Source organism: Pseudorasbora parva, chromosome 2 (genome assembly GCF_024679245.1).
Source record: "Pseudorasbora parva isolate DD20220531a chromosome 2, ASM2467924v1, whole genome shotgun sequence".
Lineage (NCBI taxonomy): Eukaryota > Metazoa > Chordata > Actinopteri > Cypriniformes > Gobionidae > Pseudorasbora > Pseudorasbora parva.
Window position 1 is genome coordinate 31,513,692 of NC_090173.1, and position 16,061 is coordinate 31,529,752.

Genomic DNA, 16,061 nt, shown 5'->3' on the forward strand with positions numbered 1-16,061 from the left:
TGCACATTCTATAAAGTATTTAGGACTGTGGCGTGGAAATATACATGGGCATTAAATACACACAGACAGACATTAAAATAAGTATTGACAGTTTATTTTCACTGCTTGAATAAACTTTGTCAACTCTAAAAAAAGATATATATATATATATAAAACATGTAATAATAATTTGCACAATTCATTTCAGCCCCCAACTATTTTCTTTAGGATTGCCTGCAACTCGTATAAATATTTGTGGCATCATCAGCTTATAACAGCATATAATATCTTTTTGCTGGCTCAGTCTGGCTGAATCAGTTATTTACAAAAACTACAAATGACCAAAGACCAAAATCTTTCAATCCCCACTCCTTACCAAACAGTTTATTTTACAGTTAATATTATTCTCTAAAATACCTTAATGGTATTTATTCACAATGCTGCACAACATTTCAATATGAAAAAAAAAAAATCACAAATAAACAACACATCAGTCTGGGTCTAAATGGACTTTAACATGTCATTATTTTCCATCCCTTCCTTAATCCATGTGGTCTGTATGGAGGTTCTTCCTCAGGGGACCTTCAGTTTGAAATCATACACCAGTTACATAGGCACACTAGAAACAGAGGAAACAATGTAAAACCACTGAATATGTGGTAGTAATGCATTTTCTGGTTTATACAATGTAATGACAAGATTTAAAATCAGAAAACAAATACTACTGTAAATTCACACTCACTAATTTATAGCCTTATGAAACGACAATGTAGTCCGCTGATTCTCCTGTGTTAACAACATTTAAATGATAATGAGCACATTTGTGAAGGAAAAGTAAACAGATTGATATTTGGACATGAGGTTTTCATACTCACGGAATATTTGTTTTAGTGCCTCAATTTCTTTGAAGGGGTTTGGTTTTTGTATTTTGAAAGTGTACTTCGCAAGGTCATCTTCACTGAGCTTGATTGAAAAACAAAATACAATCTTAGATTACATACAGTACAAACAAAATGCATACAGTACCATTCAAAAGTATGAGGTCAGTAGAACCTGTTTAGAAATACATTAACATTTATGCTACAAAATATCACACTTCAAATAGTTGTTCTTTTAAACTTGATGAATTATTATTATTTTTTAAACCAACCAAGTCCATCTCACTACAGTGGCTTTACAATAATTATACAATGCGACATTGACACAATTGTTATTGTGCGCACAAAAATCAAAATAACGACTTTATCCACCAAGTTAATGACGTGAACTCGACGCAGGCGCGAGAATATGGCGCAGATCCGCCGTTCAGAGACATGACCCAGAAGCGAAGGAGGAGCAAATCTATCACGAGAGTTCACGTCCGAGACCTACACGGAAGACAATAACTTGGCGGATAGTCATTATTTTGATTTTTTTCATATTCTCATATTCATCATATTCTCACGCATGCGTCAAGTTCACGTCAATAACTTGGTGGATAAAGTCGTTATTTTGATTTTTGTGCGCACAAACTATTTTCGTCGCATTCTTGTAACATTATGTAACATTATTGTACAGCCACTGTAGTGAGATGGACTTTATATCGATGTGTTTAGTGCCTTTATGGGTCTTGTGATTGAGAATGTACCGAATGCCAATGGAGGTCTATCTGAAGCCTTTCTCAGCCATCAGCTTTCAGCAAAAATATCTTCATTTGTGTTCCGAAGATGAACGAAGGTCTTACGGGTGTCCAACGACATTCACGACAACGACATGAGGGTGAGTAATTCATGAAATCATTTTCATTTTTGGGTGAACTAACCCTTTAAGAAATGTTTCTTGAGCAGCATATCATCATATTTGAATGATTTCTGAAGGATCATGTGACACTGAAGACCGGAGTAATGATTTACCATGACAAAAAATAAAATACATAAACAGAAAACAAACTTTTTTACATAGTAATATTTCACAATGTTAATGTTTTACTGTATTTGAGCATAAGCGACTTCTTTCAAAAACTTTAAAAAAAAAATCTTTCTGACCCCAAAGTTTTGAATAGTATATAATATGATGTTGTGGATACATGTGTAGAATCACAAAACTAAACTTTACTACACACTGAATTTCTCCATTATTAAACTTAATTATTAAAATTTCAGTGCAATTCTTCTCATGATTCATGACAATAATAACCGATTATCATTTTAATTTGGGCTGCCAGTGTGAACAAAGCAGTTGCAATGATACATACTGGCTGATCTCTAGGTGATGTATAAGGTCTAGTTCCCACACTGCGATGAAGAGACAGAGGTCTGTGTTTGGTTTCTGGGTGCACACTGCAGTTGAAGCGCAGCACGCTGACAGGCAAATGAACATGCCAAATGTCTGGATGCTTTTTCACCAGATTTTCCACCATACTGTATCACAAAACATAACAGTATCACAGATGTTTCAAAATAACTCCAGACTCTTAAATATGGTGATTTATGTCCAAACTATTTCAAACTCACTTGACAATGTGGTATTGTGTGTGAGGCTCAAGCTGTGAAGCCTGGTGATGCCGGGAGACGAGGGAAATATCCTTTATCATCAGAATATTATTGAGTGCTCTGTTAACCTTGACAAAAATAAGCAAAATGGGAGATCAGCACAAATAAACTGCACTGAGATATTTTAAAAGCATTTCAGCACATTTCGATAAAAATAAATACAATTTACAATTATAAATAAATAGCTAATCACAATGTAGGACTTACCGTTCTGACCTGAATCCCTCTGGCCCCCCAAGGTGTAAGAAATCCCAAAGGAAAACCATATCGGGAAATGGCATCACACATAAGCAGGGCAATGGAATCAGAATTAGGCTTTTCTGATGGAAAGATTTCAATCCACTTGGTGTAATAGTCACAGATGACCACAATGTGGCTATAGGGGCCTTTGCTTTCTTGAAATGGCCCTGTTATATCTATACTCAGCCATTGCCATCGCTCCGTCACCTGAAAAGTAGAGACATTTAAGTACTAGAAGACCAGAGGTCAAAGTTAAAAACTAATTTAAGCCACATTTGAAATTACTTTTAAGGCCGTGACACACAAAAACAACATCAAAGAACCAACGATGACAGAAGCAGACCGTAAAACTGATTTAATTGCAGTCTTGCAAAAATGTCTTTTTTCAAATTGCCTGAAAAACCACCTCATTCAAGAGTAAATTTTTTTTGCAATATTTAGCTGAAGGGTAATGGAATCGTGGCTTTTGTGTTGTTGCCTCGCATAAGCATCATCTGGGACAAAAAGAAAACTTGAATACACCAAAAGGCAACTGCTAACTGGCATAAGTTTTCTGTATCTGCATGTAAGGAAATAACGGTCTATATCAGCAGGTTTCAATAGGCTATACTTGTCATTCAAAAAGTTTGCAGATATACAATCCATATACAAAGCAGCGCTTGCTTACCATTTTGAATATCAATCATGCCGATTACTTCCTTATTATTTTACCATCACACAGTGTTTGCTTATTGGCTAGAGGAGACCTGGCTGAGCCTGGTATTTTTCTCCATTCTGTCACCTGATGGAGTTTGGGTTCTTTGCCACTGTTGTCTCAGGTTTGCTTAGTTAGGGGCACTTAATTAATATTATTGATTTGACTGCACTGACACTATCGGATGAGAACTGAACTGAGCTGGACATCACTGTTATCTACAGAGCTGCTTTATAGATGATATTAGCTAATTCAATGCTTGATGATCTTTACAAAATAACTGAATCAACACTGAAATTACTTAAGCTGAACAATGACACCGTTTTCTTTTAGAGCTGCTGTACAGCCACAATGAACTTGTTTGCATCGTCAAATCATTTTCCTGTTATTAATGTAAAGCTGCTTTGAAGCAATCTGTATTGTATAACGCAAAATACAAATAAAGGTGACTTGACTCTTAATTTCAGACGGCTCATGGTATGAAAATATTTCCATATCGGAATGCTCAGGAAAAATGACGTAAAATTAGAACAGCCTTCAATCTGTACCATCTTGATTTGGCTCTCTTTTAACACTTTCATTTTTATTCTTATACTCGTTTGCTAAACTTAACACCAAACAGAGTGATTTTATTTTTCACCAATGGCCTCGATGCCGATTCAATGCCATTGGCTTAGTGTGTCATGGCCTTCACAGAAAAGTAAGCATTAAATTTTATTTTTATAACCATTATGGCTAGAATTTCAAGTCTTCATACAAAGAAATACCACTGTAACAGATAATTTATATGCAGATTAGTAAGAGGCATATACCCTGATAAACTGTGTGTTTGGATTTTCAGGTGTGTCAAGAGGTGCATCACCATTAGCAACATCATTTCCAGGATCCTGCATGTAAACAGAAAAAGCTAAAACACTATTCAGCAGATTTTCAGATCTGTCAGGCTTAAGTTTTTACTTTTACAGCATGAAAAACTGTAAAGGTCTACATACACTAGAGTCATCCTCCTCCTCCTCCTCCTCCTCCTCCTCATCATCATCATCACCCTCCAACAGCTTCATCCAGTTAAAGCTCTGTGAAAACACATTGTATTGCATATACTGTACAAGTGTATAACATGCTCATAAATCAGAAAGCCTAAAAACAAAGAATTATGAACCTGCGGTTTACAGTAGTCATCATGAAAGCTGCCAGCATGAAAAGTGCCACGGCTGGAACCATCAGAATCCACAGTCACACGAACAAACTTTCCCTGAAGCCTACCAAACCATGAACGAAAGATGTTAAGTAGTAAAACAATTAGAGAATTATTTATTTGACAACTATGAAAGAAATAGCAAATGTGTTACCGTGGTGTTACTGGCACTGGGGGTGGTTTTGGTTTGATAGGCACTTCAACTGGCTTACGATTCTGGTTTTAAAAATGATAATAAAAGATCAAAAGACTTCCTAAAAGAGCTTTAAAACCGTGGTTCTCAACTGGCTTTGATTTGAGGACACAGATTTTACACTGGAATTCAAGTGGTAAACAAATAAAGCAGCCTGGATTCCCAAATATTTGACCTAAATATTTTTTAGAGGTACCAACTGAGATTAAGTTAATTTTTAACCACACATTGAATGATGATTAATGGACTTCTACATGTGTAAGTGTTTCATTTTGATTTCAAGTGTTTTCTTTGTGTTTTTTTTAAATTATGTATTGTTTTTTAACATGATTTCATTGATTATCAGCTTTTCATGAAGCCACTTAATAGAGCATGAAAAGTAAAACACTAAAGTTTATCCTCACAAACTGCATAAACCAAACAATATGCAAAACTATTATCATCATAAAGGCTGAAGAGAAAAAATAACAACTTTGACTGTTTCTGGAAAATTAGCAACTAACATTTTTATTGGATATGAAAAGCAATTCCTCTCTAATCTCCAATACATACCAAAGATCGTCTCTTGACAGCTGGTACCTGGGTACAATGATTTAAAAAGAAAAGTACACATTAGAAAGATAGGAAATAAAGATACGAAGCAGCAACGCAAGAGATATATACATATGCATAACAACCACAACATTTAAAAAACCTTTTTAGACTCGCCTTCCACTGGAGATGTTTAGGGAAATTAAAGATAGTCGGAACAGCAGTTTTTCGCAATCGTTTGTGGCTGCCCACTTGTTCAAAGCAGTCCTTCTCAAAATGATCCGAGCACAGGACTGAATTTCCAGTTGGCCACCAGTTCTGCCATCTCATCCGACGGAGCCACTCTCTCACTCTCAAGCCATCAGCTAATGGGAATCTGCATGAATGAATAAAAAAACACATATGGAAATACATAAGCGTGTTAGTGCATGCGTGACAAACCTGCACAAATGGTGGCCAAATAGCAGTGTATATTTAAATATGACGTGCGTTTTTTGTAGGGTGATTTGAAAATGTACGAATTTGAGATATTTAAAACTTACTTGTGAAAAGAAAACTCGCCCCTGTTGTATGCCTCTTTATACTCTCTGTCTGAACGCTTCTTGCACTTATACGCTGAACACACTGGCATTTTTTTACAATGAGATACGGAAATTATTTAACTTCGATGCAATTTAACACTATTCATTACAGACATCAGAGAGCGTATTTAGTATTTCCGAAAACTGTTCTTCGGGTAAGATCTGGGACAGATTGAATGCTGAGAGTACTGCCACCTACCGGGCATTTCTAATAATCTCCGTTGCGATCGATGGCTCCGCTGTCTGTTCTGCTCTTTTGTACTCACTTATTTTCAAGCTCTGGTTAGTTTCGGTTAGTTTACACAGCATATACTGAACCCCTCAACTGTTGCATCGGTGTTTGTGTCAAGCGAAAATTTTCTCAATAGCGTCCTCGTTTCACTTATGTCGGAATGAGAATCTCTAAAATGTAACGCATTTAAATTTTAGACTCTGGTGGTCTTTTTGCGTATTTTGATAGCTTGAGCCTAGATCTGCAGTCAACAAAAAGGAAAACTCTCTTAAATCTGCACCCAAGCAATTATAATAAAATAACTAATAAATCGACCAATCTTTTTTAGTCGTCAACGACCAATTAAACAAATTAGTTGAGCGAATGACAAACAGACATTACATTTTTCTTGATTCAGTAAATGAATTTATTTGGTGAAGGGATTCAAAAGATTCGAGTCACTGGGATAAATTAAAATCCCCACCGTGAAGTAACAGCTCCTTAAAAATGCAACACACGTGATGACAACAGCCCCGTAGATGTTTACCATTACGATAACTTACTTGATATGTTTGTCAAAACTATGCCGTGTCTGATTAGAAATTAACTTTACACAATATTAAAACAGTTGTTTTAGGTGTGTGCATATTTTGATTAGGGGACTTTACATCTGAGGTTGATTTGCAACAAAACTTACGTGTGAAAAGAAAACTCGCCCCTTTTGTATGCATCTTTATATAATCCATCGGAGCGTTTCTTGCATTTATAAGCTGAACAAACTGGCATTTTTCTATCAGAAATGTGTTACTGCTCCGCCACCGCCAGTTACGTCGCATAGGGCAACAGCAGAAGGCTCAAGGCTGCCTGTCTGTTTTGCATTTCCGGATGTTGTGGTTCACTGAGAGACGCATTACCGCCATCTATCGTACATTGGATGTTATTGAGGTTCTGAAACAACATTAGCTTGAATTGTGTTTTTATTCAAGACAGAAAAGAGAGCATTGTCCATATACTTTATTGATGGTGGCTTTTTTGGTTAAAATAATATTAACTTTGAAATATGATTTAGAATTTTTCTATGATAAAGATATTTAAAGGTGCCCTAGAATGATTTGAAAAATATGTTAAATTGTTCTCTGATATATATTATGAACAGGCAATGAATCTTTTCATCTTTCTGCTGCTTTAAATCTTTTTAAATCTAGTAAATCTTATTATCAATTTATATTACTTTCTATTCATTTTCTCTTCTATTACAACTTGTATGATTATCTCCGTATTTGATTTTTAATGATTGATATTCTTTATGGTTGCCTTTGATTATATGTTTGTATATTATTATCGTGTTTCATCTTTATGGCCAAATTACATCTGGCCCAGTTGTCATCTCAGGCTCAGTTCTGACAACGGCAAAGGTCAACTCACTACGGCCCATATGACCTTTGCCGCTGCCAGAACTGAGCCATGAGTGCCGTATTTGTCCCAGATGAGGCCAGGATATGTATGCTGTCTGAAACAGTTTTGTACATATAAATTTGAATAGACATGTTATTTATGAATTTATGAATTTTTGAAAATGCTGCATTGTTTTTGTTTACAGTTAAAACATTGTTTAAATAGCAGTACATTTAAAATGGTATAGTTTAAATAACAAGTCAGAATAACAGACTTTCTTCAGAAAACTTGTTCTTTCCATATCCACACTCCAGTCCAGTTAGTGGCAGTAAAGCGTCAAAAGGTAGCTTGCCAACCAAGAAGACGATGACAACAACGCAACCCAGTAAAATGACAGCTATTCCTGGACACGAACGTGAAATAAATATATTAGTTAAACGTCTTTTAAGTTTATAGTAGAAGGTACGAAATATCGTATCGGTGATATGTAACTTTTAAGATGATGTTTATTAAAGAGGAGAGTGAGGACAAGTGCGAGCCAGAAACCTGTATGATACATGAGCAACAAGGAGGTTAGTGTCTATTCTTGATTGTATTTTTTAATAAATTGCGGTGCAATAAGGCGACATCTTCAGACCGCTATTTAGATTCAGTGTCTAGTTATAGATTTCACAACAGCCGCTTAGACAAACAAAGAGATGAAGCAAATAAACAACCACAAAATGATCATAATTTGATTTTGTATGTTGTATTCAGGCCAGATGGATGTGAAAGAGGAAAGACAAGATCTGAATGAAGTGGATGAGAAACATCAGCATGAATTAAAATTCTCACAAAGTAGCATTCAGAAAATAGTGAAAAAGCCTTTCGCCTGCTCTCTGTGTGGAAAGCGTTGTGCCCACAGAGGCCATCTCAACGACCACATGTTAACTCACACCGGAGAGAAGCCATTCTCATGCCCTCAGTGTGGAAGAAGATTCTCACGCAGAAGAAACCTCAACGAGCACATACTAATTCACAATGAGGAGAAGCCTTTCGTGTGTCCACAGTGTGGAAAGAGTTACAAACGTAGCGAACACTTTAAGAGTCACTTACTGAGTCACAATGGAGACAAGCCCTTCACCTGCTCTCAGTGTGGAAAAAGTTTCAGTTATAAAAGAAGCCTTAATGACCACATCAAAATCCACACTGGAGAGAGTCTTCACACGTGCCTCCAGTGTGGGAAGAGGTTTGTAAATAATGGACACCTTAAGGAGCACACAAAAATCCACACCGGAGAGAGACCTTTTAGCTGCCCTCAGTGTGGAAAGAGCTTCATGAGTAAACGAGACGTTACATATCACATGAGAATTCACACCCAAGAGAAGCCTTTTAAATGCCATCAGTGTGGAAAGGGTTTCGCATGGGCAAGCTGTCTGAAAATTCATATGCGCCACTCTCACTCTGAAGAAAGGGAGTTTACCTGTGAGTACTGCAATAAAAGATTTGCTTTGGAGTCATACCTAAAGAGGCACATGAAAATTCACGGAAATGAGAGACCTTATGTCTGTTCTGTTTGCGGAAAAGGCTTTTTATGGCATCTGTGCTTCAAAGCGCACCAGAAAATACACAACAGTGTGAAAACCCACGTGTGCTCAGAGTGTGGGAGAGCCTTTACTACAGCCGACTACTTGATAAAACACCAAAAAGTCCACACGGGAGAACGACCGTACACATGCTCGTATTGTGGAAAGACTTTCAGTAAGAAAGCAAACCTGGGTGAACATGTACGACTGCACACTGGAGAAAAGCCGTACACTTGCGCTCAATGTGGAAGCAGTTTCACTTCATCTAAAGGTCTAAGCTATCACAGAGAAAAGCAGTGTTCGCAAAGCACAACAAATGTATGCTCTGTAGAAATCAATAAAGTGTCAGAATTGGCTGAGTTTTCTGCCCAGAGATCTATTGCATCTACCTTTAGTGGGGAATAATCTGTCAAATGTAAATGGAAGCAGAACTTTTGTGCATTTAGACAAATTTGTGCATCATATTCTCTGATGAAGTGTTTACTGGTGTGAGAGTGAGACAACCTGCCACTTCACAGGAGATCGACCAATAGCAAACCACAACAAGAACCGTCCTAAATGTTTTCCTGTTCGAGAAACTCGGTTATACATCACAATAGAGAAGTAAAGACCATCACAGCTTCTGTTGCATGACGACTTTAAGAGAAATAAAAAAAAAAATCATAATTTTCAGAGTGGGGTCTGAATCATTGTACATTTTTTTATAATATGTCTTAGAGCCAAACATATATAGCTGCATAGAGGAATACTAAAAGTCTATCTTTTATACTAAAAGGAATAAAAGGAATTTTTAGTAAGGAATACTAAAAATTTATCTTATTTGTTTTTTATTAATTTTATTCCTATATATTATCCATTTTGGTGATTCAACCAATTTGCAGTAAGAACCTAAACAAACAATTTTATTTCGACTTATCTTTTTCTGTACCTTAATTTTATTCCCCTGACAACTTTTATTTTTTTAACTTAATATAATTTAATTATTATCGGTATGTACAAAGTATGATTACAAATACATTGGCATGTTACACGTCATATTTTACTATTGTATTTTCACATTGTGTTTGTAAATGCTGGATGTTCTGTAATAAAAAACGAGAAAAAGAATGAAATGTTTAGCGTGTCTGGTCCATGCAGTAGATGGCGATAATGCGTTATTTAAGTTTGCGAGCCGCTATTAAACCGTATTAAACGAAAGAAAAGAAGAGGCTTGGGGACTGGAGAGCTGTACGAGCGAATCGTCTGTTTACGGATATACCTTAATATAAAATCTAAAAGTATTTTACCGTAATACTTTGAGCTCATTGTAGAAAGAGATTAATTAAGATTAAGCCCACTAATTAGATTGTTATTAATTATTATTTTTTTGGTTGGTTGGTCGGTCGGTCAAAAAAAGGGGAATGAGCCAGAACAAGCAGGTTGTTGTCCATTCCTAGTTTTTCTTTATTAACTTTTTTTTTTTTGCTACCAACGCTTCAGTCAGCTGCCCTCAGTGTGGAAAAAGCTACACCTGTAAGAGAAGACTTCATGAGCATCGTTCACAACGAAGAGAACCCTCGCACATGTCCTATATGTGGTAAGGCATTTGCACGAAAAGGAAACCTAAATTGGCACATGAGAATTCACACTGGAGAGAGAATCTTTCACCTCCCCTCAATGGGAAAAGAGATTTTCACACAAAGGGAATATTAAGATGGACATATTAAGACAAAAAGAAGAGAAACTTTTCATCTGCATTCACTGTAGAAAAAGATTCACATGTAAATATTATTTTAGTAAACACATTAATTCATACTGGATAGTAGGCAAGCCGTACACATGTGGAGACAGTTTCACATAAAAGCTTTTTCTTTATTTTTACTTAAAGCTACACTGTGATATTTTCATCCATCTAGTGGTGAAGAGGTATATGACCCATCCAGTGAATAATAGTTTCTGTTCCTTTCCATTCTCATTTCGTTTTAACTCCTACTGGTGGCCGATTTAGTCCAAGATTAACATGGCAATCCCCCTCTTCACATTCGACACGGTGTTATCGAGTGTTAAACGATGTAAGGTGAAGCTTGAATTTATGGGTATGTCCTAGCCTGACATGCCAGACCCACATCAAGATGTTTGGTCTGGAAACTCACCATAGACAGGGCTCAATCTGAGGGGCGGGATAAACGGTTGTCTTTCAAACTCCCTCTGCACGCGATAGGATAGCGCTACACCAACCAGAGCAACGAAGGTGAAACAGAGCTCGCTGATAGATTAAACATTCGCCGTATCCGGTCGGCTAAACTCAGAACATATCTTCCCTTCTTCAGAATGAATACAGTGCCGTTCTTTTCTCAGAGAAAAGCTTAACTCCAAGTCTTCCAGAGTCGCGGTCAAAGCTGATTCGAAATACCTCCGCCGTTTGCCAGTTTCTGTGTTACTAGAAGCACGCAAACGCAACTCGGCCGTCGCCATTATGGCTGCGCCCACCGACTCTATTTAGAGTGTTTTTAGCTAAAAATAAACAAAAAAAGTTACACAGTGTAGCTTTAATGTCAAATAATTTGTTAATTTACTTAAAACAATTGAATAATCTGATTTATTTGCATGCTATGCCTTCGTTACTTACGTAAAAACATTACTTGACTAGTTTGAGTACCATTTTGCTAAAGGATTTTTTTTTTTAAATAAATAAAAACAAAAGTTTTTTGAGTTTTGATTTATATTAATTCACAAATATTGTGTATATATATATATATATATATATATATATATATATATATATATATATATACACACACACACACACACACACACACACACACACACACACACACACACACGGAATTGACCATGATTGAGACACAGAACTATTCAGCATGTAAAACACTACAACGGTAACAAGTTTTCATTTATTTATTATTATTAAGACCTTTACCATTTTATTTGCTGTCGTTATTGGGGTTATACTAACAAAAGGTAAAATAAAGCCAAAAATAGTAAAACAAAGCAATTAATTTATTCATGCTGCAATGCATGGAAGTACGCTTCCTTAGATCAAAGATGTAATTTAATTGACAAAACTTAAATGGTTTAAGAGCAATTTGATGCAGCTAAGCTTACTTAATTGAGTATTAAGTGCACTCAGTGCCAGTTGAACTACTAAAAATACATTCAATTTACTTGCCATAGCTAAAAAAAAAAAAAAGACAGATTAAAACTATGTTGCATTAATTGGCATTAAACTAACTTAACTTGGGAGGTGGTAGCTTTCTTTACTTTTAGCTGATTATTAAATTTACTTTAATATTAAATTTCCCTTTAAGTTTGCTTAGCAAAAATAAGTCAATTGGTTTCCAAACTTTTTTTAAGTAAACTGAATTTACAGTGTAAAGGTCTGATCACAGAGAAAAGAACACCGAATTCATGTTCTGTTTGAATTTAAATTGTGTCTGATCAGCTCAATGACTTTTGAGTAAAGTTTGATCATTTGGGTCTTTTATTAGTTTTTTTTACATATTGTTTCAGTCTAAACTTGTTTATTGAATCCATTAATGTTTATTGGCCACTAATGTTTGTGTAGCCTACTGATTATGTGGTATAAATAGTAAAGGTTTTTGTCAAAATTACGCTCAAAAATGTGTGGTAGGCCTATGGAACACATGCAACAGATTTGATATTATTCTTGTGTGGCTTGGAAATAATCATGACAGCAAATTATTTTTGCTGTTTTTTTTTCTTTCTTAAAATGGATGTAGAATGTAATGAGTGCTGAAGCATCAGTGATATCAAGTGCGGCAGGGGAGTCTGCTCTGTGTCGAGTGATCCATGCTGTAAAACTAAACTAAAAGAAATAAACCATTTTAATAATAAGTTTGTATAATTATTTAGGACATTCTGTTTTTAATTCTCCCTACATTTACGTGTGATGTCTGAACTTCTTTCTTCTGTTATTTTAGATATAATTTGAGGATGATGTAAACAGCCGAAGATAGGCCTAGCAGGGTCACCAAATCCAACAACACAACCAGAGGTTAAAACATACCGCCCTCTATTTCACACAAAATGGATGTAATGTTACCCAAATTTATAAAACAATATTTTATTTCCTAGAAAATATTGCTCTTGTAGTAGGGATTTTACTTCCTCCTCTACTAAGACTACACGCTGAATGCTCTTAACACAAGTCCATCCGACACGCAGGGGTTAACTTGTTACCCGTCTCTAGTTCACAAAGACACATACTCTATCTTTCTTTAGATCCTAGAATTTCATGAATGTTGTTATTTATTATTTAGTTTTGTCGGTGTTTTAATTTAAAAAAAAAAAAGAAAGTATATTTAGAAGTAGGCTATTGACATTCAAACACGTTTTTTTATTTTTATTTTGTTTGGACGTTGCTATTAGCGCCCGTTGTGACCAATATATCAACAACAAATGATCTGTATGCAAATCAAGTGTAAAGGAGTAAAGCAGAGAGGAGCATATCATACCGTATCAAGTCGTGTCCTCACTAAAGAGGGTTTCTGAAAATCATCAGATGAGTTCAATTAAAGAGCGTCCCAACAAACTGGACGCTAGGTGTAAGCGGCCACTGCATCAAAGCACCCTGACTCTTGGCGATCAGACTAAACCCATTTATTCTACAACACACGCAGAGGTAATAAGACCACGCTATGAAAGCTTACATTTTTTATTGTACTTGGTACAAAAAAAAAAAAAAAAAATGTTAACTTGGAGAAAATATGAGAAAAGAGAAGAAAACAATGTAAATAACAAAATATCGTCAACATGCATTTTTCCTATTAGCCTTAGCAATATTTGCTCAAGCTAATTCACATGACAAGCTTATTCTGGGAGGCTTCCCTGCTGCCCCATACGGAAATGTAATATATGTAACGTTACACATAATATGATATGAAATATACATATATTAATTTATGTCAATATATAAAATTGTTCCATTTTCTAATAGGTTTTATATATATATATATATATATATATATATATATGCCCATATAAAAAACCTATATATGGGGGTCTTTTATATGTCACACATATAATTATCAATATACATGACATATTTCTTTGTATAAATGCTCATTATACAAATTACACATTACATATGTCCATGATGTTTTTATATAGTCTTAGTATTTATTTTACAATCAGAGTGAAATATATTGTAACAGTCTCCATAGGAACAACCTAGAGACAACAACTTCAAGATAAATTTGAGGGAGGGACCCAGTGACCATCCTTGCATTCAAAGATAAAGAGCAAATAAACAATTCAACATAAACCCCAAAACACAAATAGAGATAGACTTGTTAAAAGTTGAAGCTGTTCAAATAAGGAAGCATGTAAAACGTTTGTATGTTGTTTAAATAAATTGGCATATATAAATTAAACATATATTGGTGACATAATATAGTCATAACATACAATATTATATAAACAATAATCATATGCATAGTATTAATATATGTCAATATACTCTATACTATAATATATTTAATATGGACAATTCATATATGTTATAAACTTATATCAACATATATCTAGAGATATGTATATATGTGATAGCAATATATTGTCTTATATTTAGCATAACTGTGTCACTTGTGATATAGGGACATGTATGACATATATTACATTTCCGTATGGGGCACATTGATAGTGGACACATTAAATAAACTGTCTTAAATGCGCGCTTTAAATTTTGTTTTATTACAATTCAGGAGGGACACGTTTAGATAATCTACGCAATGTGAGGAGCATGTGATATAGCCGACTGTCCCACGACACTTTTCCAGCATCCCTCCACCACCCTCACTCAACTCTCCCTATCCCAGCTAAGGATATTCCGAGCTCAGAGCCCTCCCTTGGGACGCAAACTTTCCACTCTATCCGAAATGTATGTGTGAACTTGTGAAGAGAATTGTATTAATTCATATTCAAGTCAGCAGACCCAAACGTGGGTGGACACAGATTTGAGAAAATTGCTTTTATAATGACAATTTATGTTTATTTCTCATAATTTCACAATGAATAAGCCCCATAAAAGTTTAATCTATATGAATAATGTTGGTGACAGTAACTAACGTTGCTGCTGTTTCTTAGAGTTTTTCTGGGAGAGGACGTGACGTTCAAGCACTGTTCTTTCTACCCCGAGATCCACGTTATCCCTCTCCGCATAAAAGAAAGCTGGACGACATACATGTGCCACAAGCACAGACACACTCCAGAGATGTACATGGTCCGAAGAACATCCTACCAGTAAGTCTAAAGTGTTTATTCAGATGGTCTATATTGAATGCAGTAGTGAATCTTCAGAGTAGGTCGCAATATTTGAGCCTACAGAGTATGTAAAAAAGTTCACCCGTGCAATATATAGCCTAATCATCATAAAGAGTGTGTCGTGTATGTGTACAGCATCATGTCCTACACAGAGTGGGGGTACAGAACAGGGCACATAACCGTGATGGTTTTGTGATGAAGGAGGTCACCAACCCCACTGAGGCCACACTGTACAAGACCACATATCAAACAGTGCACTGCTCCACATCAAACAAATAAATCAAGCGGACAACCTGTCTCCTGGCACAGGCATAATATTATCACAGGTACTGTATATGAACACATAGGGCCTTTTAGAGAAACTACAGAAGTACATGTTGTTAGTGTACTGCAGTATAGTATGCAAGTGACTCTCATAAATGTCCATGCAAAAAGCCATATTGGTATTTTCTGGGCAACAGGAGAGGAGAAGACTGCAGCAGTGCCTGGGCGGCTCAGAGGACAGTCTGGGGAGAGCCTTCTGTGCGCAGCGCGGCGCTGGGAAACGCATTGCAACACTTTTCATTTGTATTGAACTCGTTCAGCAAGAAAGCCACAACACAACACTAATAAAATGTTCTCAAAATTGGACACATCGTCAAGCCAAGTCACCTTTATTTTTATAGCA

At 35.8% G+C, this 16,061-nt stretch overlaps 2 protein-coding genes across 4 annotated transcripts; one reads left to right on the forward strand and one right to left on the reverse strand.

Annotated features, from left to right (window-relative positions):
* Positions 1-105: 105 nt before the first annotated feature.
* zgc:153292 (uncharacterized protein LOC100003014 homolog) lies at positions 106-7,029 on the reverse strand. Of its 3 annotated transcripts, none has more exons than XM_067415747.1 (13): positions 6,853-7,029; positions 5,541-5,739; positions 5,385-5,411; positions 4,794-4,855; positions 4,604-4,703; positions 4,437-4,517; positions 4,257-4,331; positions 2,718-2,957; positions 2,472-2,578; positions 2,213-2,378; positions 855-942; positions 722-765; positions 106-561 (listed from the first exon to the last, which is right to left on the reverse strand). In XM_067415747.1, the coding sequence occupies exons 1-12, from the start codon at positions 6,939-6,941 to the stop codon at positions 734-736; spliced, it is 1,266 nt and encodes a 421-aa protein (XP_067271848.1). In that variant the 5' UTR covers positions 6,942-7,029; the 3' UTR covers positions 106-561; positions 722-733. The 3 variants fall into 3 exon arrangements, with proteins under 3 accessions (XP_067271848.1, XP_067271842.1, XP_067271834.1); XM_067415741.1 differs by lacking the exon at positions 6,853-7,029 and adding an exon at positions 5,906-6,102 and having other exon boundaries at positions 107-598; XM_067415733.1 differs by having other exon boundaries at positions 109-598.
* Positions 7,030-7,874: 845 nt separating this feature from the next.
* On the forward strand, positions 7,875-9,787 carry si:dkey-66i24.8 (zinc finger protein 568). Its single transcript, XM_067415768.1, has 2 exons — positions 7,875-8,122; positions 8,307-9,787. Exons 1-2 carry the CDS (start codon positions 8,050-8,052, stop codon positions 9,518-9,520), a joined length of 1,287 nt encoding a protein of 428 aa, XP_067271869.1. The 5' UTR covers positions 7,875-8,049; the 3' UTR covers positions 9,521-9,787.
* The last annotated feature ends 6,274 nt before the right edge of the window (positions 9,788-16,061 follow it).

Coding starts and splice junctions, on each gene's coding strand:
- zgc:153292 (XM_067415747.1), bottom strand. CDS start 6,941: ATGCCAGTTTGTTCAGCTTATAAATGCAAGAAACGCTCCGATGGATTA. Junction 4,332..4,436: donor AGGAGGAGGATGACTCTAGT/GTATGTAGACCT, acceptor GTTTACATGCAG/GATCCTGGAAATGATGTTGC. Junction 2,379..2,471: donor ACACAATACCACATTGTCAA/GTGAGTTTGAAA, acceptor TTTGTGATACAG/TATGGTGGAAAATCTGGTGA.
- si:dkey-66i24.8 (XM_067415768.1), top strand. CDS start 8,050: ATGATGTTTATTAAAGAGGAGAGTGAGGACAAGTGCGAGCCAGAAACC. Junction 8,123..8,306: donor GATACATGAGCAACAAGGAG/GTTAGTGTCTAT, acceptor TGTTGTATTCAG/GCCAGATGGATGTGAAAGAG.